The sequence below is a fragment of the Macrotis lagotis genome, chromosome 1 (assembly GCF_037893015.1).
Source record: "Macrotis lagotis isolate mMagLag1 chromosome 1, bilby.v1.9.chrom.fasta, whole genome shotgun sequence".
NCBI lineage: Eukaryota > Metazoa > Chordata > Mammalia > Peramelemorphia > Peramelidae > Macrotis > Macrotis lagotis.
The window spans coordinates 434063277-434089803 of NC_133658.1; the positions used below are offsets into that span (position 1 = coordinate 434063277).

At 40.4% G+C, this 26527-nt stretch overlaps 1 protein-coding gene across 5 annotated transcripts in view; it reads left to right on the forward strand.

Annotated features, from left to right (window-relative positions):
- Nucleotides 1–702: 702 nt before the first annotated feature.
- Nucleotides 703–26527, forward strand: part of C1H14orf180 (chromosome 1 C14orf180 homolog) — a 49022-nt gene continuing 23197 nt past the window's right edge. For 2 of the 5 annotated variants that reach the window (XM_074213221.1, XM_074213226.1), the window contains exons 1-3: nt 6016–6489; nt 12359–12640; nt 25851–25973. In XM_074213221.1, coding sequence (XP_074069322.1) covers nt 25956–25973 — 18 coding nt within the window. In that variant the 5' untranslated portion in view covers nt 6016–6489; nt 12359–12640; nt 25851–25955. Of the gene's footprint in view, nt 1036–6015; nt 6490–12358; nt 12641–25850; nt 25974–26527 lie in introns of those variants that run through there. The other 3 variants (XM_074213224.1, XM_074213225.1, XM_074213223.1) reach the window with 3 other exon arrangements.

Consider the following 26527-nt stretch of genomic DNA (forward strand, 5'->3'; position numbering starts at 1 on the left):
AGTTCTAGGATTCTTTATAGTATTACAGTCTAAGGACCCTTCTAAGGACAAAAGATTCCATATTCTATTCTAAGACTTGTTGTTGACTCCCAGATCTAAAACCTATGATCCATGAGTTAACACTTTGTAAGTAAAGATACTCTTTCAAGCAATCCCACTTGTCAGTGAATCAGATTTCTCCCCTCCTCCCTCCTACCCTTCATACTAACATATCTGGCCTCTGGTTTCTGGTATTTCTCACAGAACAACTTCACAAAGCACAAGAGTCACCTTTGAATGAATTCACCCAGGCAGAAGCTCACACTTTTCCTTCCTAGTTTATTCTTAAGCTCTGAGAAATTCAGTCTTTGGCTCAATTATGAATGATTGCTTATTGGAGATATTGTAGAAGGGATTCATGTTTAGGTAGGGTTAGACTACTTGACCTCTGAGATTCCTTCCAACACAGAACTACTATGATTCTGTGACTGCTCACAGAGGGTTTTGTGACTAACTATTATCCATAGAGAATAAGATTAGCCACCGGGGAAATCTTATCAGAAAGCCATTACTTGGGCTTTATTAGATACTTCACATTTGGGTTTGACTTTTCTAGGTCTCCTTATTGGGTTACTATGTGCTCCGTAAACATGCACTGATTAGGTTACTCACCCTTTAAATGTCTCCTGCCAGCTTTCATTTGGGTCACTTTACCCCACCAGGCTCCCCTACTCACCTTGCACTAATGTATTTTAAAGAAAAATGGAAATTCTGTCCTAATAAATAGCTAAGACATTAGAGTTGAGAAAGTCCTTTGAGAAACTCCTTTATTTTATAAATGTGGAACCTGAGGTTCAGAAGAATGGGAGGAACTTGCCCAAGTTCACATATTGAGTTGGTGACAAAACAAGGACAAATGCCCAATATTCCTGACTGAATGTCTATCACTTTAAAAAGTGGAAAGTGACAGCAATGATATGACCCAAGACAACTGAGGATTTATGATGAAGAATGTTATACATCCCCAGAAAAAGAATGGATGATATCTGAATACAGGTTGGAGTATATTTTTTATACTTTATTTTTCTTGAGGTTTCTTTCTAGGAATGGGGATTCCTATGTTTGATTTCATAACAGGACTACTTTAGAAATGTTTTGCATGACTATTTACAACCTATATCAAACTGGTTGCTTTCTTTTTTTTTTAATTTTATTTATTTAAGGAAATGAGGTTAAGTGGCATGCCCAAGGTTACACAGCTAGGTAATTGTTAAGTGTCTGAGGTCAGATTTGAACTCAAGTACTCCTGACTCCAAGGTCATGGTTGCTTAATTTAAGGGAGTGTGGGAGAGGATGGATCAAAGTAAGAGAATTTGGAACTCAAAGTTTTAAAAATGAATTTTAAAAATTTTTACATGTGACTGAGGAAAATAAATTACTAAACCATTTTTAGAGTGAGAGGAACTATAAAAAGAGATGGAATCCTGTATTCACAGTCAGAAGACTCTTGATCACTTTCCAGATTTACCTTGAGCAAGTCACAGAATTTCTAACCTGAAAAGCACCTCAGTCAAGAGATTCCCTCTTTTACATTCTAGGATAGGGAACTCTTCCACCCAAGAAGACTATTCCACTTTAGGACAACATTCATTGTTAGGAAATTTTTCCTTACATAGTACCCAAATCAGCCTCTTTTCAATTTCCTTCTGTGACTTCTGTCCATTTAGTCATTTTCCCACTCCTAGATCTCAGTCACTCAACCCTGTCAAAGTAGGAAATTGAAAGGTATGATCTCAAATGCCCCTACCAGTTCTGATATTTAGTGATTGTTGTTTTCATTGGGAAAGAGACTTTTAAAACGTGACTGATTAGAGAATGAAAGGCTGATTATGAAATGATTAGAAAATGTAAGTCCAGGTCATTGTCAGTGTCCAATCTACACTTGACCTCTTCAAACTAGACTTCTTCCATGATGAGTATCTTATGACACCTCTGACAAGGTGCTAAGAGAACTCTCGAGGCTATGGTAGTAATAATTCCCATTTAGCTTCCATCACAACTACCCAGAATATAATGCATATGGTATGAATTATTATCCCATTTTACAGATGAAGGAATGGAGTCCTAGAGAGAAGTGATTTGTCAAACTAATATGACAGTAAAAGGATTAAAACCTAGGTCCAGCCCTCCTCCCTCTATGCTGTTTTATTATTCCTAGGGAGTGTATTTCTTATTAGTAGTTTCCTTACTTTAACACTTCTCAGAAGAGAAAGAAGTAAGTCAATCATCAGATTTTCATATCTCACCTACTATGTGTCCTGTACTGGGGATAGGAGGAAAGGGGAGGGAACAGACTATCTGAGGGGAGAGGGGGGAAGCTAAAGGTGTTTTTTAAAAAAGCAGAACGGTGGGGCGGCTAGTCCAGATCTGAGAAAGAATGCCTGCTTTCTGGCACTAGATGTCTGAGCTAAATTTGATCAGGGTAGATGATTGATATCTGTCGACTGAGGAGCTTTCATGTGGTTTAGAACTGTTCTGTTTGGCCCTATTAGGCAAAAACAAAATCTTGGGATAGAAGTTCCAGAGAAGATTTAGGCTGGATTCAAGAGAAATTCCCTTAAAATTTGTTGCCTAAAATTAAATTGGTAGGTAGAAAAATTTTCCCATATTAAGTGTTCAAACTGCCAGTGGAGCTTGGATGATGGCTCATTGTCAAGGGGATTCCATCCCTAATATATTCTGAACTTTCAGCTCAGGTTCCATTTTGCTTGTTCTAGCTCTGTCACTCACAGACTCATGGGTTCCACACAAAGGTGAGACCTTTCCCTTTCTGTCCTCAGTTCCCTTTTGGTAAAATTAGGGGCTGGATTAGGTAGTCTCTAGGATTTGTGTTTCTGGGTTCATTTTACCCTCCCCGCCCCATCAGCTAACCCAGAGGGGACAACGGGGAGGAGTCTGAAACTGGCTGATGTTTTCACTCCCTAGAAGATAGTGCCTGAACGCTTCTATGAAACACCAAGACCACTAGGTGAACCAGGGACTCTTCCCCGCCCCCCCCCCCCCCCCCCGCCCCTGGTCCATCCTGCCCTGCTCTTCTTTGGAGGGGGTGGGGATTCACCACAGAATCTGCTGCAGTTTATATGCAGACACTCTTTAGCAAAGCAGGCGGATGAAAAGGGCCCTTTCCTTTCCTGCTATCTTCATCCCCATTCTCTCACATCCCTATCCGCTGCCCCTCCCTCTCTTCCTCCTGGCCTTATATTCTTCCAGTTTTCTCCCTCTCCCGACTCCCTCGTCTCCCCCCCCCCCCCTTTCCCTAAAAGTCATCTCCCCCGCCCTTCCCCTTCCTTCCCCTCCCTCTCCCCATCCCGGCTCTGAAATTCCAATTCCGAGAACCTTCTCCAAAGAGATTTGGGGTGGGCTGGGGGCGGGAAGGGGGCAGAAAGGAGAAGGAGAGGCGGGGGAGGGGGGGGGACCGAGAGGAGGGATAGGTTTTATTTGCAAAATACTCCCTAACAGGGCTCGAGCTCGGAGGTGCTTCCTCCTCGGGGCTACTTCCCCAGAACCTGACAGAGTCGGAGAGGAGGGGGAGGCATAAAGGAGAGGAGAAAAGTGGAGGACTGGTCCCCTGCTCGAGACAGTTGAAATCTGCCTTCCCTTTCCCCCTCCCCCCCCAAATAGGCTACAGGATCCGCCAGGGAGGAGACAGGCCTTGGCCTGGGAGAACCGGACCCAGAGAGGATTTCGGGACCCCAGCGGCAAAGAGTTGGGGTACCCCGGGCTTCAACGCTCCTTCCTAAGCAGCTGTACCCCGCCCCCCAAAAAAGATTGGGGCTAAGCAGCCAACCCCTCCCTTCACCTTCTCGCCATCCCCATCCCCCACGCTGACTTTCCCTTTCGCGGTGCAGCAGCTGCATCTGCAGCTAGAGAGATTCAGGTAAGACATCAAAGAGAACAGGGCGGGATCAGTCTATGGCTTCCTTTGAATTTGGGGGGCGAAAAATACACGGCACAGTTTACAAAACAGGGCTTAGAACTAAAAGGGACCTTAGCGACCACAGGAGTTAAGAGCTAGGAACGATCTAGGGGATCTCATCCAACCCTCTTATTTTATAGATGGAAAAACCTAAACACCTAAGACACCTCTAGGATAGGGAACTCTTCCACCCAAGAAGACTATTCCACTTTAGGACAACATTCATTGTTAGGAAATTTTTCCTTACATAGTACCCAAATCAGCTTCTTTTCAATTTCCTTCTGTGACTTCTGTCCATTTAGTCATTTTCCCACTCCTAGATCTCAGTCACTCAACCCTGTCAAAGTAGGAAATTGAAAGGTATGATCTCAAATGCCCCTACCAGTTCTGATATTTAGTGATTGTTGTTTTCATTGGGAAAGAGACTTTTAAAACGTGACTGATTAGAGAATGAAAGGCTGATTATGAAATGATTAGAAAATGTAAGTCCAGGTCATTGTCAGTGTCCAATCTACACTTGACCTCTTAAAACTAGACTTCTTCCATGATGAGTATCTTATGACACCTCTGACAAGGTGCTAAGAGAACTCTCGAGGCTATGGTAGTAATAATTCCCATTTAGCTTCCATCACAACTACCCAGAATATAATGCATATGGTATGAATTATTGTCCCATTTTACAGATGAAGGAATGGAGTCCTAGAGAGAAGTGATTTGTCAAACTAATATGACAGTAAAAGGATTAAAACCTAGGTCCAGCCCTCCTCCCTCTATGCTGTTTTATTATTCCTAGGGAGTGTATTTCTTATTAGTAGTTTCCTTACTTTAACACTTCTCAGAAGAGAAAGAAGTAAGTCAATCATCAGATTTTCATATCTCACCTACTATGTGTCCTGTACTGGGGATAGGAGGAAAGGGGAGGGAACAGACTATCTGAGGGGAGAGGGGGAAGCTAAAGGTGTTTTTTAAAAAAGCAGAACGGTGGGCGGCTAGTCCAGATCTGAGAAAGAATGCCTGCGTTCTTGGCACTAGATGTCTGAGCTAAATTTGATCAGGGTAGATGATTGATATCTGTCGACTGAGGAGCTTTCATGTGGTTTAGAACTGTTCTGTTTGGCCCTATTAGGCAAAAACAAGATCTTGGGATAGAAGTTCCAGAGAAGATTTAGGCTGGATTCTAGAGAAATTCCCTTAAAATTAGTTGCCTAAAATTAAATTGGCAGGTAGAAAAATTTTCCCATATTAAGTGTTCAAACTGCCAGTGGAGCTTGGATGATGGCTCATTGTCAAGGGGATTCCATCCCTAATATATTCTGAACTTCCAGCTCAGGTTCCATTTTGCTTGTTCTAGCTCTGTCACTCACAGACTCATGGGTTCCACACAAAGGTGAGACCTTTCCCCTTTCTGTCCTCAGTTCCCTTTTGGTAAAATTAGGGGCTGGATTAGGTAGTCTCTAGGATTTGTGTTTCTGGGTTCATTTTACCCTCCCCGCCCCATCAGCTAACCCAGAGGGGACAACGGGGAGGAGTCTGAAACTGGCTGATGTTTTCACTCCCTAGAAGATAGTGCCTGAACGCTTCTATGAAACACCAAGACCACTAGGTGAACCAGGGACTCTTCCCCGCCCCCCCCCCCCCCCCCCCCCCCCCCGCCCCTGGTCCATCCTGCCCTGCTCTTCTTTGGAGGGGGTGGGGATTCACCACAGAATCTGCTGCAGTTTATATGCAGACACTCTTTAGCAAAGCAGGCGGATGAAAAGGGCCCTTTCCTTTCCTTTCCTGCTATCTTCATCCCCATTCTCTCACATCCCTATCCGCTGCCCCTCCCTCTCTTCCTCCTGGCCCTATATTCTTCCAGTTTTCTCCCTCTCCCGACTCCCTCATCTCCTCCCCCCCCCCCTTTCCCTAAAAGTCATCTCCCCCGCCCTTCCCCTTCCTTCCCCTCCCTCTCCCCATCCCGGCTCTGAAATTCCAATTCCGGGAACCTTCTCCAAAGAGATTTGGGGTGGGCTGGGGGCGGGAAGGGGGCAGAAAGGAGAAGGAGAGGCGGGGGGGGGGGGGGGGGGACCGAGAGGAGGGATAGGTTTTATTTGCAAAATACTCCCTAACAGGGCTCGAGCTCGGAGGTGCTTCCTCCTCGGGGCTACTTCCCCAGAACCTGACAGAGTCGGAGAGGAGGGGGAGGCATAAAGGAGAGGAGAAAAGTGGAGGACTGGTCCCCTGCTCGAGACAGTTGAAATCTGCCTTCCCTTTCCCCCTCCCCCCCCCCCCAAATAGGCTACAGGATCCGCCAGGGAGGAGACAGGCCTTGGCCTGGGAGAACCGGACCCAGAGAGGATTTCGGGACCCCAGCGGCAAAGAGTTGGGGTACCCCGGGCTTCAACGCTCCTTCCTAAGCAGCTGTACCCCGCCCCCCCCAGAAAGATTGGGGCTAAGCAGCCAACCCCTCCCTTCACCTTCTCGCCATCCCCATCCCCCACGCTGACTTTCCCTTTCGCGGTGCAGCAGCTGCATCTGCAGCTAGAGAGATTCAGGTAAGACATCAAAGAGAACAGGGCGGGATCAGTCTATGGCTTCCTTTGAATTTGGGGGGCGAAAAATACACGGCACAGTTTACAAAACAGGGCTTAGAACTAAAAGGGACCTTAGCGACCACAGGAGTTAAGAGCTAGGAACGATCTAGGGGATCTCATCCAACCCTCTTATTTTATAGATGGAAAACCTAAGACACCTCTTATCCGAAAATTAAATTAGCTAAGTAAAAGTTGTGGAAAGATGACTGATCAGGGAGTCATAAGAACTAACCTCAGCTCGACCATGCAGTGTGATCACGAACAGTTTAGGGGAAAGGTGGTGGTGGTGGTGAAGTCTCAGGTTCTTTATTTGTTAACTGAGGTGAGTAAGACTCACAAAGAATGAGCTTGGAAAGTTGATCAAAAGTAGCAAGCCTGGGAAAAACTCTTAGGGATCATCTGGTCCATCCTTCTTGTTTTCTAAAAGAGAAAATGAAAGCCCAAAGACCAGACATAATCCTCTGTACAAGTATGGAAATTCTTGTCTTGTTCGGTGTGAGCCTAGAAGAGACAAATGGGAGAGACAGAGACAGAGAGGAATTACAAGGGAAGTAGATTTCATTTCAACATATAAACTTTCTGACAATCCTAACAGAAAGTAGAAAAGGAATAGTAATCTCTCTGTCCCTTAAAGTTGTTAATTGAAGGATAAATATAAATAGTATAGGCAGGCTTCCTAGTCAGATAGAGGTTGGGTTAGATGTCTCTGAAGTCTCTTCTATTTTTTTAATTCTGGGAAAGCCTAGTTTTCCGATTTCTAATTTTTCTTTCTTTGCATAATTTGGATTGGGCATTTAAGCTCAACATAGATCTACTCTGCTTCCTTCTCTCCTTCCTTATTGTTTTAAGTCTCAGATCTGCCTTTCCTATTTGTCAACGCTGGAAGGGATATTTCAGAGATGTGTTGAAGTGATTTGTTTAGTGTCACACCATAAATTAGGACCCAAGCTGGGTCCAGGACCCTGGTGCCCCATTTCCTCCTTCCTTCAATTCCAATTCTAGACAAAGTTTGGCATCAGTTTTCAGTTTACCATGAAGGTGTGAGCAATCTTTCTCCCCTTGACTGAATTGCTTCAATGCTTTTGAATGGTTTCCATGAATCATCTTTCACTTGATAACAGACTGCAGTCAAAAGCAGAAAATGACACTTGAGTTTCCTTCTGGCTTCTTCTCTCTCCTGTTTACTGGAGTTTCCATTCTCTATACCTAATAAGATAATTACTCTTACTCTAGACTCCCTGAGGGGAGTCAAAGATTAAAGTCATCAGGAAGTTTTCTCTATTCAAAATCAGCTGATAATTAAAGTCTGTATTTTTAGACATCCATTTCATTTTCTGAGAGGACTATGACTGCCAAAGCAGGCCCCTGGGACTATTGGATGGTCCAGAAAACTAGGCTAAAACTTAATGACTCATTTAGTGAAATAGAAACTAGACTTGTGTTTTCTGGTTAATCAATATTCTGGAGCAAACTTCTCTTGAAAGACCCACCTCTCCTGAGGGAGTAAAGATTTATATTTTAAAAAGATGATCCAGGGCAGCTAGGTGGTACAGTGGATAGAGCACTGGCCCTGGAGTCAGGAGTACCTGAGTTCAAATCCAGCCTCAGACACTTAATAATTACCTAGCTGTGTGGCCTTGGGCAAGCCACTTAACCCTATTGCCTTGCAAAAATCAAAAACAATAAAAAGATGATCCTCAATGGGGTAGGATAATAGTAATTTAGGGTACACTAGACTGTGTTATGAGAATTTTGGTTCAAATTCCAGTTCTGATAGTTATGTGACCATAGGTACCACATTTAACTGCTGCAAGTTTCAATTTCTCATCTGTAAAAATGAGGGAATATGACTACATTTTTTAGTATTGCTTAAAAGAAATAACCAAGATAGAAAGGTTAAATTCACCTGATTTTAGGTTTAGAACATAATGTTAAGACTTCAGTCAATAATTTAACACCTTTTCTTGTTGTTCAGTCATGTGTAACTTTCCATGACCTCATTTAGGATTTTCTTGGCAAATACTGAATTGGTTTACAATTTCCTTATCCAGCTCATTTTCCAGATAAGGAAACTGAGGCAATCAATGTTAAATGACTTGCCCAGAATCATACAGCCAGAAAGTATATGAAGCCTGATTTGAACTCTCCAGGCACTTAGCCTATTCCCTGCACCACTCCACTGAGGCCATAATCATTTTGTAAAATTTAACCTTTTTTGAAATCAATCACTTTTTTGGATTAGAGATAGGGAGAAGAAAGAATGGCAAAAGAAGAAAGGGAAAGAGAAACGGCAAAAGGAGATGTAGGCAGAGGATGCAAGAAAGGGACAAAAGGAAAAAGGATCTGGAAGGTTGAGGAAACATTCAGTAGTAAATGACATTTTTCTCAACCTGCTGTTTACATGAACTATTGACATGTAAGTTAGTAGTGTCTTAAAAGATAAGTGAATTAGTTGATTAATCACAGCAATAATCTTACAATCATAGATTTAGAACTGGAGGTCATCTAGTCCAATCTCCTCATTTTATAGATCTTTATCCTTAAAAAATAAATGAACACACATCCTGGCAGATGCAGCTTATATGATGGAAAGAGCACAGGACTTGGAGTCAAAAGACCAGGGTTCCTCTACTTATTTGTTGGGCAACCAAGGATAAATAACATCATTTCTCTGAACCCTAATTTCCTCTTCTACAAAAGAGAGAATAATATTTGCCTGACCTACCACTCAAGGTTGTTGCCAAGGTGAAATAAGGTACTTTACTTTGTATAGTACTTCATCTGTGATCATGATTATAAATAAATATATTCAGATGATCCAAGTCTTCCCCCCAAAAAAAACTAAGCTTGTTTCAATTATCTAATTTGTGAGAAATACAATATGTTTTAGCTAGCATTGTATTTGGGGGTCAGTAGGATTAAAATTCTGGCCACATGACCTTGGGAGTTTCCCCTTGTCTTGATTTTAATTTCTCCCTTCTAAACTGGAAATGGTAATACTTTTCCTGTTTTCCTCTCAGAACTGTTATTAAGGTCCATGTTGGTAATTGATGGGATCATGATTTGGAAACTGTGATTCCCCATAATATTTAAGGAATTATTATTATTGTCTTTGTAGTCATGAATTGAAAGTATCATGACCTTATTTATATGTGTGTGTCTGTGTGTATCTGTGTGTATGTATAAATATAAATAGAGGTATATATATAGAGATATATATCTATATATAGATATATATTTGATATAGATAGAGATAAGTTAACAATCCCCAACAACTCACTGTATGTTAAAGTCTGCTTGGGGCTCAGCAAGTCTTAAATATTTCTTTGGAATGTCAGAATTAGAAGGGCACCTTAGACTATAGAGAAGACTGAAAGAGAAGTTTTGTTGTTCAGTCATTTTTTTAGTTGTTTCCAACTCTCTGTGACCCCATTTCTTGAAAAGGAACTCCAAGTGGTTTGCCATTTCCTTCTTTTAACTCATTTTACAAATGAGAAAACTCAGGCAAACAAGGTTAAGTGACTTGCCCAGGGTCACATAGCTAATAAGTATCTTAGCTTTGAACTCAGGAAGATGAGTTTTCCTGATTTCAGGTCTATTACTGTCTCTAGAAAAAAACCTTAGAACAAAATAATGATAATTATTATTTATACAGCACCTTTATATTTCACAATTTAAAATTCACAAAACACTTGTTATATGTTTTCTCATTTGAACCTGTCAATAACTATGAAATAGGTAGGTTATCTCCATTTTTTAGATAAGGAAAGAGATGTATTTACAGTGTCTGAGAGTAAGGACTTTTGAACACAGGCAAGAGTGTGCTGGAACCAGCTCTTGATCTTCTCATGAAATATTATTGTAAGCATTAGAAATCAGCTATACTAAAAATACTATAAATCGGAGCTTGAATTAATGTTTGATTAATCATGTAGCCTTAAAAAATAGTGGAAAAAATAGTAATGACACAGATCAAACTTAAAAGCATCTTGTGGGCTTTTAGTTACAGAGAGCTGGTTGTTAGACATTTTTCAGCACATCACTGACAAGTTTCCTTTCTCTAGAATTAGTATGCTACCCCCAACACCACAGTGCTTCTCATCGTTACTACTGACAGGACCCTGAGAGCCCATCTAGCCTTATTTTACTGAGGAGAAAACTGAGTTCCATATTAGGGAAAGGATTTACTCAAGTCACATCAGTCATTCCTGGCTGCCATTGAGTAAAGCTAGCTAAGATCCCTTCATCATCAGCATCCATTATAAACTGACTTTACCCCTTTCCCCCCAAAACAATCTATGGCACCCCTTATGTTGCTTTATTTACCACAGAATAAAAAGCAAACTGAGGCCTCACATGACTTTTTGTCTTTTTAAAAGAGACAGTATGGTATAGTAGTAAGGGCAGTGAACTGGCAGACGTGGGATGAGTTTGAAAGGGAACTCATGGAGAAACAGAGCCTAGTCCAATTCCTACCTGAACGGAAGTCCTTCAGCCATCTGCCACCTAAAGAGGTGTGAGGATATAAAGCTTCCTTCCTGCTAAGTCTGTTACACTTAGGGGCAACTCCATTTGTACTAAGGTTTTCCCTTCAACCAAAAATCTACCTCTCTCTACCACCACCATCATCACCAACCCTACACCAATGTTTTCCCTAGTTTTGCCCTCTGAGGTCAAGAAGAGTCTAGTTGCTTTTTCTTCACTACTCCAGTTGGCCAAGAAAACCCTAAATGGGTTCATAAAGGGCTAGACATGACTGAAATAACTGAACAACAATAGCAGGCAACCCATTAGTCCCCCCTCAAATCAGATCTCTAAAACTTACCAAACTTCCATGTACTTTAAAAGGGGGACTTCCCTGAATTGTATGAGAAAAGTGCTTTGTGTGAACCTAAAAGCACCATGAAAATGAGAGTTGCTGTTTTCATAATATATTTTTCAAAACATTCCTTTCATAATAACAACTAGCTTCATATATACTCTAAGGTTTTGTAAAGCCCTTTATGTATGTTTGTTGGGGGGGGGGGGGTTAAGGTTTTTGCAAGGCAAATGGGGTTAAATGGCTTGCCCAAGGCCACACAGCTAGGTAATTATTAAGTGTCTGAGGTCGGATTTGAACTCAGGTATTCCTGACTCCAGGGCAGGTGCTCTATCCACAGAGCCACCTAGCAGCCCCTATGTATGTTAATTTGTTTGGTTCTCACAACAATACATTGAAGTGTAGGAGCTATCCCCATGGATTTTACAGATGAGGAAACTAAAGTTCACAGGGATTGAATGATTTACCCAGGATCACCCAAAAGTAATTGTCTGAAACAGAATTTGAACTCCAGTTTGCCTAACTCTTAGGTACAGAATTATATTTTCTCATTATAAATACAACACTGTCATGGGTTGGGATAAATTAGTAAATTAGCAATTATTTATTAAGCATCTACTATGTGCTTAACACTTAGTACTGAGCTAGAAGTAGACATACAAAACATAAGTCTTTGCTTTCAAGGAACTAACATTCCATCTGAGGAAACTATGTACAAAGAGAAGGATATACAAAGTAAATAAAATGGTCCACTTTATTACTTTATATGCTTTTATATTTGATGTAGTAATAAAACATATCCCTGTAGGGTAGACTTTAGACTAAAATATGTATCTTGTTCCTGGAGTCACTAGAATAGACAACTCCTTGCTGAGCTCATAGCAGGGCTTCTGGCCTCCTTCCAGGGGGTGTTGGCTCCCAGGTTGCCCCTTAAGCTGGCAGGATTCCTCAGAGTGCTACAGTGAGTGAACAACCTTGTGTTCCTAATGACTCCTTCTAATTTTTTTCCAGCAGTCGTGGCTTCCTTTTTGCCTCTTGAATGGAAACTTTAGAGTTGGTTTTGAACTTGACTAGTGTAGCCAGATGCTCTCTCTTGAGATCTGGTTCCCGATGTGGCCTTGGGGAAGCTGTTTCTGATAACCTAGTCTGATCTCAAAAACAACAGTCCAGAAAAGGGCTTGACCAGGCTCAACAGGGGATTTGCTTTGCTGACGCTGCTCTTGCTGGAAGAAACTGGCAGTTCCTCCAGACCAGCAAGGAGATGTTCCTGGGACATCTCGTCCAAAGTCACAGGTAAGCCAGAAACATGGTGCATTGTCATAGAAGTGAAGAATCTTGTGAGGAATTCTCATGTTCCAGGATGTGTAAGAGAAAAGGAAGATAGAGACAAACAGTGACAGAGACAGATGAAGAGACAAAATCGGATTGGGGGGGAGAGGTGGGGAGCGGGGGGAGAGACACAATAAAATAGTTTAGAAGGTTACTATATTAGACATCTTTTGATAGCCTGGGTGCAAATTTCAACTCTGCTTCTTGGTACCTTTGTAAGCTTGGACAAGTCTTTCCACATATTCCTGGAGCCTCAAGGTTTATTTTAGAGAATGTAAGACCACATGTCTAATTGCAATATGTGGCTTTGGTTTATTACAAAAGTCACTAAGCAAGGGGTGGCTAGGTGGTGAGTGGATAGAGCATCAGCCCTGGAATCAGAGCCTCAGACACTTAATAATAACCTAGCTGTGTGGCCTTGGGCAAGCCACTTAACCCCATTGCCTTGCAAAAAAAAAAATGTCACTAAGGAAGTCATTAACTTCCCTGGATCTCAGTTTTCTCAACTGTAAAATGAGCTAATTGGATGGCTTTTGGGGTCTCCTCCCAGTTTTCAGTCTATGCTTCTGCCACTCACTGCTCATGGAAGACCAGGCTTGTCCCTTCATCTCAAGTGTCAAGATCTCCTCTCTATAAAATGAAAGGATTTCTTCTCTCTCTGAAATCAATGGCCCTGAGTAACTTAACATCCAGTTCTTAGTCAATATCTGAGATAGGAGGGAGGGGTTTCCACAAGCATGTCTCTGTCCCCAAGAAAGACAGAGGGGAGAAAAGAATATTAGCCAAACTTGGCTTGGGAAAAACTAAGGCTTAAAGAAATGGAAACTGGGAGCGGCTAGGTGGTGTAGTGGATAAAGCACCGGCCTTGGAGTCAGGATTGGGTTCAAATCCGGTCTCAGACATTTAATAATTACCTAGCTGTGTGGCCTTGGGCAAGCCACTTAACCCCATTTGCCTTGCAAAAACCTAAAAAGAATAAATGGAAACTGAACTCCTTGAGAGCAGAGATGTATTTGTATGTATGTGTGCACAGGCACTTAGCAACAATTTTAGTGCATAGTAGGTAGTTAATCAATGCTAGTTGACTTACTGGGTGATTGAACTCTGGAATACTATGGAATTCTGGAATAGGTGATCAAAAGATACTAGAAATCTCAGAACATTTTGTCTGGATCCCTCCACCCACCCCCCCACCCCCCCGCCCCACATGATGACCCCCATCTCCGAGATGAGTCCAACTTATCCAACTGTCCTTTGTCTCATTTGTCACTTGTGTGCATGTCTTCATTCTTCTTATTACCTTTTGAGGTCAGATAGGGCATCATTTTTTCATTTCTCTAACCCCAGCACCAAACACAGGGCATCATGCACAGTAGGAGCTTGATATATCTGGTGATTTGAAATTATTCAGAGAGACTTTAGAATTCCTGTAACCCAGAGGTGTCAAACATACAGTCTGTGGAATTGTGAAATATTTAACAAAAATGAACAAAAATACAATGAGACATAGATAACATTACATTTTAATACTAAATCAAGGGGCAGCTAGGTGGTGCAGAGGATAGAGTACCAGCTCTGGAGTTAAGAGGACCAAAGTTCAAATCTGACCTCAGACACTTGACCCTTATTAGCTGTGTGACCCTGGGGAAGTCACTTAACTCCAATTGCCTCATCAAAAACAAACAAAAAGAAAAACCTAAATCAATATGTGATACAGAGGAAGCTTTAAATACGGTTTAGTGGCTCCCATTTCTATGTGAGCTGATGCAGTCCAACCTTCTATTTATTGCTAACTAAAAATGGATAATCTTATCCATGATGAGCAATTGTAGGGATTATAGATGACAGGACATGTCTAGCTACATCAGATTGAAGGGGATCAAAAGGCAGATTTGCCACACACAAGCATTAAGATATGGTGGTGCTTGGACAACTGAATGTTAATTGCAAAAATTATTTGTGAAATTCCAGTCCCTGTTTAATCTCAGGACTGAATTTTATAATCTGGCATTGGAGTAATAGAGAGAATGCTAATCTTAGAGCCAGAAGTCTTGGATTCAGATCCTACCTCTGGGACTTTCTACCTGTGAGATCTTCAACAAGTCATTTCCCCTTCTCTGGGTCCCATGTCCCTCAAATATAAAATGAAAGGGTTTAGCTACAGGATCTCTAGAGTCCATTCTAGCTCTAAAACTTGCAATCTCCTATCTCTTTGTTCAATCCCCTCAGCCTCTACTTTTGAACCTAATACTGACTCTTCTGATTTAGATACCATGTTCCACCTTTAGGCCCTCAGCTCAGCTATAGGCCCCTGGTTTCCAAGTCTGGCTTATTGTACAAAGTTCTATTTCAGTCCATACCATAGATCACTCTGAGTCTAAACAAATGACAAATAATTTACCTTATCCCTGCCCCTCTGAAGGTATGCTTCTCAGCTAATGCCAAAAATTCCTTCTGTCCTACCTGTTGCATCTCTTGCAGGGGCTCACCTTTGAGTCTCTTCTTGTACACTCCCATTTATAGGGAGCTTACTACCAAATAAGGAAGCCTAGAAATCTTTCTCATTCATGAGTTTAGTGTTTTGTATTTAGTTTATTCATGAGTATTCTGTTCAAAAACATCTGGAGACTTCCTATTTCCTTCTAAATTCAGATTTCTAATCATAATATTCAATGCACTCAACCATCTGGCACCACAAAGAATCTAGTCCCAGAACCTGAGTTTCATTCTCAGCTCCCCAACAAGGTCTGTGTGACCTTGGACAAGTTATTTGGTTTCTCTGGACTTCAGTTTCTTTAAAATGAAGGGTGGTACTAGCACTACCAATATTAGTAGTATCCTTAATATCAGCATTTGTACGGCATTTACTATGTGCCAGGCACTTTATACATATTATTTCATTTGATCCTCACAGCAATTCTTCAAGGTAAATGCTGTTAGTATCTCCAATTTATAGCTTTCAAAACCTGAGACAAGCAGAAGTTTAAGTGACTTGTCCAGGATCACAAAGCTAGTAATTGTCTGGGGCTAAATTTGAACTCAGATCTTTCTGACTCCAAACCTAGCCCTCTATCCACTGAGGCACTGTGCTTTCCTCAAAGGTTCTTCTAGTTTTAGTTTTATTATCCTGTGATCTTTTCTAATTTTACCTCACATTACCCACTTCACAAAATCTACAGTCCAGCCGAACTGTTTTTGTCCTTGTTCCAAAGATGCTCTCTCTTCTTTATGCTTCATACTATTCCCTGTACCTGGAATACCATCCTCACATTAATCTGGTGAATTCTCATCCCGTCTTTTAAAGTCACAAATATGTCACCTCTTTTTTTTTTCTAGTTTTTACAAGGCAATGGGGTTAAGTGGCTTGCCCAAGGCCACACAGCTAGGTCATTATTAAGTGTCTGAGGTCGGATTTCAACCAGGTATTCCTGACTCCAAGGCCAGTGCTCTATCCACTGCACCACCTAGCCGCCCCAATGTCACCTCTTTCTTGAAGCCTTCTGGGAACCCTCTTTTCAAAATGACCTTCTCCCATTGGACCTCATATAAAATTATGCCTCTCCGCTTGCTGAGTGTTGTTGAGTTTTTTCCAGTTCTGACTCTTCATGACCCTACTTGCAGTTTTCTTGACAAAGATACTGGAATGGCTTTCTATTTCCTTCTCTCTTTCATTTTACAGATGAGATAAGCAGAGTTGGTTAAGTGACTTGCCCAGGATCACATAGTTAATGTGTGCCTGAGACTAGATTTGAACTTGGGAAGATGAGTCTTCCTGACTTCAGGCTCAGTGTTTTATCTACTGGGTCACCTAATTGCCTTTTGAATAGTATTGTCTATCACTTTAAATACAGACTTATAGTCCAGAAATGGTTCATTCCTCCTTTCCTTAGCACATTCTGCTTTGTCTTTTAACTGTCTATGTAACTGTCATAGCCTCACAGATTCACAAGATATCAATGTTGGGAGGGACCATAGGAATTCTGTATGGGGGCAGCTGTAGTATGGTAGATAAGAGTATTGGGCTGGGAGTCAGAAAAACTCTTTTCAAATATTGACCCTGATGTTTCCATTGTATAATTGATAGGCATTATGATAGACTGGGATGGTAGTGGGAAATACTTTGGGACAAATTCAATGCACATTATACTGTTCATCCTTCATTTTCAAAGGCATCATAGGTCTTGACTTGGGCATGAATTGAATTTATGGTAATGAATTGCACAAAATCATCAGACTTACTTTCTCTCCCTAACTCATCAAAGTTCAATGGCAGGACAAAAGTCAAGACAACTGTCAGTGGCTCAAGATGCAGTGTATCTGGGATCTTTGCTGTCTGACCAAGCTTTAATAAGCCCTCTGTTGTGCCTGTTTCTTTGTGGTCATTGAAAAAAAATTGTTCCTCTTGGGTCAATCTGAAGAATTTGAGATCTATTGTTTATCCTCACTCTCTTTTAGTCCATCTGCCAAACAAATTTAGCCAGGGTGTGGCCAATGTGCATTGGTCACAGGTGACAGTTGGGAGAAGGTAGACACCAAAGTGAATGAGCAATCCTAAAAAGGATTTGGAAAGTCCTAACAGCAGAGGTACAAGTACTCCTTTAACACCCCATTTACATACTTCGGACCTATTCTGCAAAGAACTCCATTCTAAAATGAGGGTCCTATGCACTCCACTTATATCACATTCTCATAGTCTCCTACCCTTCCTATGGACTGAGCTGATTCATTTCCCCAGGTCCTCAACCCTAACAGATGAGATTTGTTCTGTGTATCCCCAGAAGACAGAACTGTGACCAAGAGAAAAAAGGAGGCAGATTTCCACTGTGTGATAAAGAACTTGAAATAGATTGCCTTCACTTCCTGTCCTCTTGCTTTTCAGTCCCTTACAGTCTACCCTGTCTCATCACTCAACTGTCACTGCTCTCTCTAAGTTTACTTCTTAATTGACAAATCTGAAGGCCTCTTTTCAGGCATCCTTCTTTACCTCTCTATAGCTTTTGACATTAAGGGTCTTAATATCCTTCCAGACATTCTCTCCTATATTCTCCTAATTCTCTTAATGTCTGATATCTACTCTTCAGTACCCTTTATTATATTCTTCTTCTCTATATGTGTATACAAGCTCTTGTTTCCTATGACCCCCTTCTCTTGCTGTACTCTCTCTTTTGGTGATTTCACCATCTCCCATGAGTTTACTCATCATCATCAACTCTGTCATCACAGGCACATTACCTAACTGCCTTATGTTATGCCTCAGTTTCTTCATCTGTAAAATAAAGGGAGTTGGAGTAAATGGACACTAAGGTCCTTTTTAGCTCGAGAACACTAGTCCTATGACATCTACATAGATGACTCCTAGATTTATATATCCTGACCCAGTCTTTCCCCTGGGCTCCAATCTTGATAAACCAACTCATTGGTGGGTATTTCACAAAGGATGTATCATCTCAATACTTAAAATATCCTAAACAAAACTCATTATCTTCCCTACTTCTTAACTTCTCCCTTTCTGTTAATGGCTCTGACTTCCTTTTAGTTATTCATGTCAATGACCTAAGAGTCTTCCTCTCCTCACCCTTCTTCACCATATTTCATCCAATCAGTTACCAGGTCTTGTCTATTCTGTCACTACCACCAATCTGTACTCTTCTCTTGATTCATATAGCCAACACCTTAATTCAAATAGTTATCACCTCTCAAGCTGGCTCTTGCAGAAGTCTCCTAATTGGTCTCCCTGCCTCCAACCCATCCTCTCCAATCCACCTTTCACACAGTTGTCAATCAGATATTCATAAAGCATGGGTTTCACCATATCACTCCTCTACTAGAGTTCCAGTTCAAGGCTTCTTAACCTGAGATGCCTAACCTTATTTTGTTAGTTTGTTTTTCTTAACATTTCAGGGTTATCATTATCCCCATTTTACAAATGAAGAAACCAAACCATAGTCACAAAGCTATTAAGTATCAGAGTCTAGATTTGAAGTCAGTTCTTCATGTCTCCAGGTCTGGGGTTTTATTCACTGCCAGCTAACTGCCTCAGTGGTACAGTGGAAAGAGTGCTGATATTTAGGTTTTATCCCCACCTATACCATTTATAATCTGCATTTTCTCATGGATAAGTCATTTAAGTTGCCTAAACCCCAATTTTATCTTCTGGAAAATAAGATGACTTCTAAGTTCCCTTCAGCCCTATAAAGGTATCATACATATTTGCATGCAATTTACAACACTCCCAAGTGTAGTCTTAACCAGTTTAAAATGTAATTGGATTCTCAATAGATGCAGGAGAGGGAGAAAGAAAACTTGTAACCCAAAATTTTAAAAAAATATGAAAACTGTTTTTACATGTAACTTAGAAAAATATAACATTGAAGAACAAAAAAGTAAAATTGAAAATTATTTAACCTGATAAATAAAACTATAATAAAACTTAAATAATATTATATTTGAAAACTAAGTCTCCAGGGATCCTTATGCTATAATAAAAGCAGTCTCAGTAGACCTGCATTTAAATTTGGTCTCTGACTCTTACTATCTGATTTGACCTAAGCTAAGGGTCCTCTCTTCTCTTGACCTGAGTTTCTATGTATGTAAAAAGGATGATCATTCTTACCCATTCCTGTTTGATGGAAATATTGTGATCAATGCCTTTATAAGCCTTGAGGAGAGAGCATCATGATGGAAAAGGGCTATGGATTTTGGAGTGAGAGGGTCTAGGACACAAAATTCTGATCTGCCCCTTATTGCTTCTGTAACAATGGGTAAGTTATTTGATTCATCAGAATTTTGGTTTCCTCCTTTGTAAAATGGAGACTTGGTCTAGATCCTTAGGGTCCCTTTTCTTGTTCAGGTACTTTAGTCATGTCTTCATGACCCCATTTGGGTTTTCAGGACAGAGGTACTGGAATGCTTTACCATTTCCTTCCCCTTCCTTCTAGCTTCAAATTTAATTGAAAAAGAATTTATTAAAAATGTCATTTTGGGGGCAGCTAAGTGGCACAGTGGATAGAGCACTGGCCTTGAGTCAGGAGTACCTGAGTTCCAATCCAGCCTCAGACACTCAATAATTACTTAGCTGTGAGGCCTTGGGCAAGCCACTTAACCCCATTGCCTTGCAAAAAAAAAAAAAAACTAAAAAAAAATGTCATTTTGCTAAGTCATGGACATACAGAGGCAAAAATAAAATCAACTCTGCCGTCAAGAGCTTGCATTCTACTGATTTAACATTGAAAGCACAATTCAGTAAAATGAATATATTAAACAAAATGTTCTATGATTTCACATTTCTACAAAACCTTAAAATTTACAAAATGTGAGTATATGGGATTTCAGCTTTGAAAGTGTGAGCATCTGTGCAATTGGGAAGATATGTGTAATCCCTGTGAGATTGTATTAAAAGCATGCGTAGCCATGAGACTGTATCTGTGCAGCTATATAAGTTTGTATACCTCCCTGACTACTTTGAGTGCCAACCTTAGGCAAAACTTAGATGCAACAAAGTTTGATTCTAGTCCTGTTTTTTCTCTGTCAAGGCAACAAAGGTGGCGGTTTCTTCATCACTTATGCATCAGTCACCTGCTATTCTCAAGTTCACCACTATCACCTCCAGTTACACAGGGGCCCCCCAGCTTGATCTGAATTGTACTAGAAAGACCCAGATCTCTTGTTATTAATCTGCCTGTGGGTGGAAGAGCTCAGACACATGTGGTGGGCAAACCCTGTGTGAAGTGTGAGAGCTGAGATAAACCACATTCCCCATCAGTCCTGATGGCTGGCTCCAGCTATAACCCTATTTGCAATAAAACCAGATTCAGTGATATGAGAAAATTGCTTGGTTTCGGGATAATTGAACCAGCCAGGACAGATCTGCACAGAGGCATCATTAACCGAATACTTTGCTCATCTGCAATATTTATTCCTGAGGCAACATGAACAGTCACCCACCCTGTTATCTCCCAGGCGTAAAATTGTTTTATGGCCCCACGCACCATTCTCTATCTAGTGTCCTCACCGGGGAGCAACTTGCCACCCCCACTTTCCAGCTCTCACTTCTCAAAGGCGTCTGTTCCCTTCTCAAACAGGCCAAGGGTGAAGATAATAATAGAATTCGTGGGACTTAGGGCTGGAAGGGACAATCTAGTCTAACTACCTCATTTTACAGATGAGAAAACTGAGGCTCAAAGGGGCTATGACTTGCTAAAGGCCCCACAGTCAGTGACAGAGATGATATAAAACCCAGGTCTTTCTACCCCACAGACAATGCTCTTGCCATAGAACAGTGCCATATTGCTGTACAGAGCTTCCAATAACTCACACTTCATAAGATTATAAAACTAGAGCATGAAGGGAATTTAAGACCATCTAGATCAACTCTCTCCTTTTAAATTGAGTAAATTGATGTCTAGCAAGGTGAAGTGAATTGCTCAAGGTCACTTAGGTAATAAACAACTGAGAGAGGATTTAAACCTCCAGAGGTCCAAAGCCTGGACTCTTTCTGTACATAGCATGAATACATATATTTTGAAGCTGAGACCTGTTTTCAAATCCTGCCTTTCTCCAACTTACTAGCCTTGGAACACAGACTAAACGCCTCCCTCTCAACATCTCAGTTTCCTCTTTTTGTTTTAATTTTTTTATTTAAGGCAATGGGGTTAAGTGACTTGCCCAAGTTCACACAGCTAAGTTAATTATTAATTGTCTGATTTGAACTCAGGTCCTCCTGACTCCAGGGCTGGTGCCCTATCTTCTGTGCCATGTAACTGCCCCTCAGTTTCCTCTTAATAAAGGGAAATAATAACTCCTAGTATAAGTGAAAATAAACCTGTAAACTACTAAGAGTAAACACTAAAAGGGTAAAAATCAAAGTATATTTACCTTTGTATTCCCCCAGTGCCTTCTAGGTACTCCATAAAGGCTTATTAACTTGACCCTTAGAGTTCTGTAGGCATAGGATCTATTACTTTGAGCAACCATGTGACACAGTGAATAGAACCCTGGGCTTAAAGTCAGAAAGATCTGAATTCAAATCCAGCCTCAGACTCTTGATAACTGTTCTGTTTACCTCAGTTTCCACAACTGTAAAGTGGGATAACAACAGTACCTACTTCCCAGGGTTGCTGTGATAATCAAAAGAGATAATATTTGTAAAGGGCTTAGAATAGTCACATAGTAGATGTTATATAAATGTTTATTCCCTTCCCTCACCCTCCCCACTAATACTTTTGCTGACTCCTATACTACCACCCAGCCTCCTAAATTATATTATTCCTCTCTTCCATCACCCCTTCTTCTCTTAGACAGAATGATACAATGCTGGTCTTAGAATTAGGACAGTTAGAATTGAATATCAATTATGATGCTTCCTATTTGGTGATATTGGACAAGCCACTGACTCTCTAGGGGTTTTTTGGTCACCCCAACAGCTCCTTCCCTGATCCTAAGTCCCCTATCCTCAGACATAAAGCCTTTTTCATCTGTGAAACAGGACTCCTGATGGTAGGAAGCTAAGCTCTTAATAAAAGATTTTTTTACAATTGAAAAAGTTTTTAAATTGTTTTAACATCTAATGGGGGAATAAAATATATTTTTTAAAAAAAAGATTATTATGCAAATTACCTATTTCTCTCCACAAGCCAATTAAAGGTCATCAGGAGAGTGATGCTAGATCTTTTGGGGTTTTCTACTTCCTCCAGTCCCCAAACATTTTTATCCAGTTGTAGTCATGTCTAAGAAGTAGCAGAAAGCTCTTGATTCAGTTTTAAGTCCCTTCTGGGTAGCTTGGGGAAGTTGAAATCTCAACATTCAGTGGGACCCAAGGGACTTGCTGAGTCAAACTGAATCTGAACAGACCTATACTTAGACCCCCTACAAATGATCAACCAGTCTTTGTTTGAAGACCTGCTAAAATTTAAGCTTTACTTATAAAAGTTTAACTCTCCACCATTAGGATTATTAACTGTATTTCACAGACAAAGAAACAGAGGCTTGATGACTGAGAGAAGGGGGCCTTAGTATTGGAATAGGAGCTTTGGGGTGATAAAAAGTTCCAAAGCATCTCTCCTATTTTTGGATTGTGACAATTGGCAAGAAGTCTTTTCTCACCTAAAGTTTAAATTTACCCATTTAAGACTTTCATATGCTAAAGTTAAATAGTAATTCCATCAGCAAATGTCATGAACTTGAGACCCATCATCATCCTGGTTATTCGCCTCTCAGTGTTCTCTGTCTTATTATCATCCTTTTTAAAATAAGATCTCTTGAACTGAAGACAATACTCCAGATGAGATCTTACCAAAACATAATATAGGAATGGGCATCATCTCATTCTGTATACAATATCCCTCAGTACAAACCTAATTATAGTGGATTCTTTTTTGGCTAATGTATTGTTGACTTATATTGAGCTTGCATCCCAGTAAGATCCCCAGATCATCTTCAGATTAATTGCTATCTAGCTGTACCTCCTCCATCTTATGCTTGTGAAGATGACTTTTTTAACCTAGATTACATATTTATTCTAATTAAATCCATCTTGTTAAATAAATTTAGCCTTATATCTTAGCCTATGAAATTGTTTTGATTCCTGTCTCTTTAAGTCAGTGTATTAGCTATTCCTTCCAGTTTTCTTTTATCTGGAAATTTGATAATTAAAGTCACCCTGGGTCTGGAGTCAAGAAGACCTGAGTTCAAATCCTACCTCAGATACTTACTAGCTGTGTTACCCTGGACAAGTCACTTAAACTTTTCTTATCAGTAAAATGAGAATATAATAACACCTACCTCCCAAGATTGTTGTGAGGAACAAATGAGATAATAATTGTGGATTATTTCACATAGTGTCTGGCATGAAGTATTTTATGACTGTTGGCTATTATTATTATTATTATTATTATTATCTCACTATCCAAGTAATTAATAGATCTCTTCAAAAGCACAAGGGCAAGAGCAGATTCTTTGGATAGTCCTCTTCACATACTCTCATTATTTAATTTAACTTTATAAATTTTGTGAAATAGTAACACAGGTTATACCTCTTTGATAGATAATTATTGAATTGTTTTTCAGTCCTGTTCAACTCTTTCTGGCTCCATTTGAGATTTTCTTGGCAGAGATACAGGAATGGTTTGCCATATCCTTCTCCAACTCATTTTACATATGAGGAAAATGAGGAAAACAGGGTTAAGTGACTTGCCCAGGGTCACAGAGCTATTAAATGTCTGAGACCAGATTTCAACTCAGGAACATGACTCCAGGTCCAGCATTCTCTCCACTGCATCATCTAGCTGCCCCTTTGACAGCTAACTCAGTCAATAAACAAACATTTATTAAGCATCTGCCATGTGCCCGACCCTGGAGACACAAAATCAAAAATTTAATAGAGCCTGCTCTCAAAGAACTTATATTCTACTTAGATCAAAGAACTGAGACAATGAAACTACACTAGAGTCTCATAGCAATTAAGTGAAAACACTGATTCTGTCCCTCAGGTTTGAATCTGAGAATTGCTTCCTTACCTTTCTTAGGCATCCTGATCCTAGATTCTATTAGCCTTCTTTCATCTTAACCAAGATTTTAGAACCCCCAATTCATACATTTTAACCTTGATGCTATCCAAGGAATTTGATAGCCAGGCCTCTGGGCAATTTTTGGGAGATTACATGGCTAGGCAGAAAGAAACTAATGGAGACCCAATCAAGAGAGCTCTGAAAAACCCTCACCAGTCTTCCTTCCCAGTCTTTCCCATGGATTTCATCCAACCACCTGGGAATGAGGCAAAATTTTGACCTACAGAACTATATATATACTTTAGTAGTCAGTCCAGTTTCTCAATAAACATTTACTAAGGAAATTAAGAGAGCAGCTAGATGAGGTGTGGAGAGAGAGAGCTGGGCCTGAGTCAGAAAGATCTGAGTCCAAATTTGGCCTCAGACACTTAGTAGCTGTCTGACCCTGAGCAAATCACTTAACTTTGCTTCAGTTTCCCTGTCTGTAAATGACCTGGAGAACCGCTCCAGTATTTTAATCAAGAAAACTCCAAATATTGACACCAAGACTCACATGCAAATAAAAAAGGACAGAATAATAAAAACCTAGGACTTGTCCCCTTAACCTTCCTTGCCTCAGTTTCCCCATTTGTAAAATGAGGAAATTGATATTTGCATAGCCTTCTTTGCACAAGTATGATGGATTCTTAGTATTCCTAATGATCAAAATTGTTGGACTATGAAATGCTCTGCCTTTCACTTTAGATCTGAGAACAGCCTATATAGCCTCCTGTTATGAAGTGGAAATTTTTCTTCCTGAGTAGTCAGTCAGTAGACTAGAATTTATTAAGCATCTACTTTATGTCAGTCACTGTGCTAAATGTTGGAGCTACAAAGAAAAGAGAAATATAACCCCTGTTCTGGAAGAGTTCACAGTCAAATGGGGGAGATAACAAGCAAGCAATTATATATACAGTATATATATATATGATCTGTTGTTGTTTGATTGTTGTCCTTCATAATCAAATCATGATATCAAGCGAATGATGACATACCATGCACACTATGTTGATTAAAATGAGGGGAATATTGTACAAAGACATCCTCACTACCTCTTCCAGAACTGAATTGACCTATGGCCTGATAGTATAGGAAATAGGTCTTTTGATGTGGGTCTGATACAGTAGGTGATATTGGCCTTCTAGATATATGTCCTTCCCATATTGTATATAATCTCAGAAGGTAGGCACTAGAATTAAGGGAAATGAGAAAAGATATAAGAAATGAAATAAGATAAAAGAAGTAAGAGTTCTGGTCAAGGAGAAAGTTAGTGAAAATACTTGAGTCCAGAGAGTAAAGAAATCGAAGAAGAGGAAATTCCCTTGTTTCCCCGCCACACTCTATCTTGAGTAGACGGAAACTACTTCTGCTTTTCAGAGAAGTAGAAGGTGGTGGGATTTGGGGGAGGGAGAAGGGTTCTAATAGTTCTCTCCATATATCTACTTGTGCCTCTCCTAGTGTGGCATCATCCAATTTCATGGCATCCCTGGGGTAACTGTGGAACTCATCCTTTACCAAGGACTATTCCTTAGTTTGGGGTCTTGGGAGAGAGATATTTGAAATTGAGAAACACTGATATAAAGGAAATTAAAAATACAACCTTCTCCTTTTCTCCTTTTCCACTTTGTGAGGTCTCACAGCCTGGAACTTTCAGGAGCAGACCTGGCAAAGATCCAGGTCCAAGTCACGGCATTAACTTGGGACAGCATGAGAATACACAAGATTCAGTTACACCAATGCATGGAAAAGAACAGGTAAGGAAGCCAGGCCATTGTCATCCAAATCGTCACAAAATCTCTAGGCTGGAAGGGACCTCAGAAGGTAGCTAGTCCAACCTTTACTTGAGCAACCATTCTCTCTGCAATATCAACAAGTGGGTACTAGCCTCCAACTGGAAAGTATAGGTGCAATTTCATCAAGTAAAAGGTAAAAAGATGAAATTCCAAACAAAAGGACCAGAATAAACAAAGACTCAAAATCAGAAATCAAGCTTCCCAGCCCCTTAATAAAGGAATACAACTAAGATGAAAAAGGTCAGGACTTAATGAAGATACCATAGTGGTCTTCCTAAATACGGAAGAAATTTTAAGGCTTTCAGAAAAATAGTATAGTATGATAGAAAGAGTAGTGCCAAAAACAAATATAGAGGATCCAGGTTCAAATCTCAGCTCAGTTTTTTTATTAACTTGTGTGAACTAGAGTAAGCCACAAAGCCTGGTGGTACCTGAGTTTCTAATCTGTAAAATTCTTTGACTATAGAAACAAGTATTATTACTTTGCTATTAGGACTTTCTAAAAAATGTCAGAA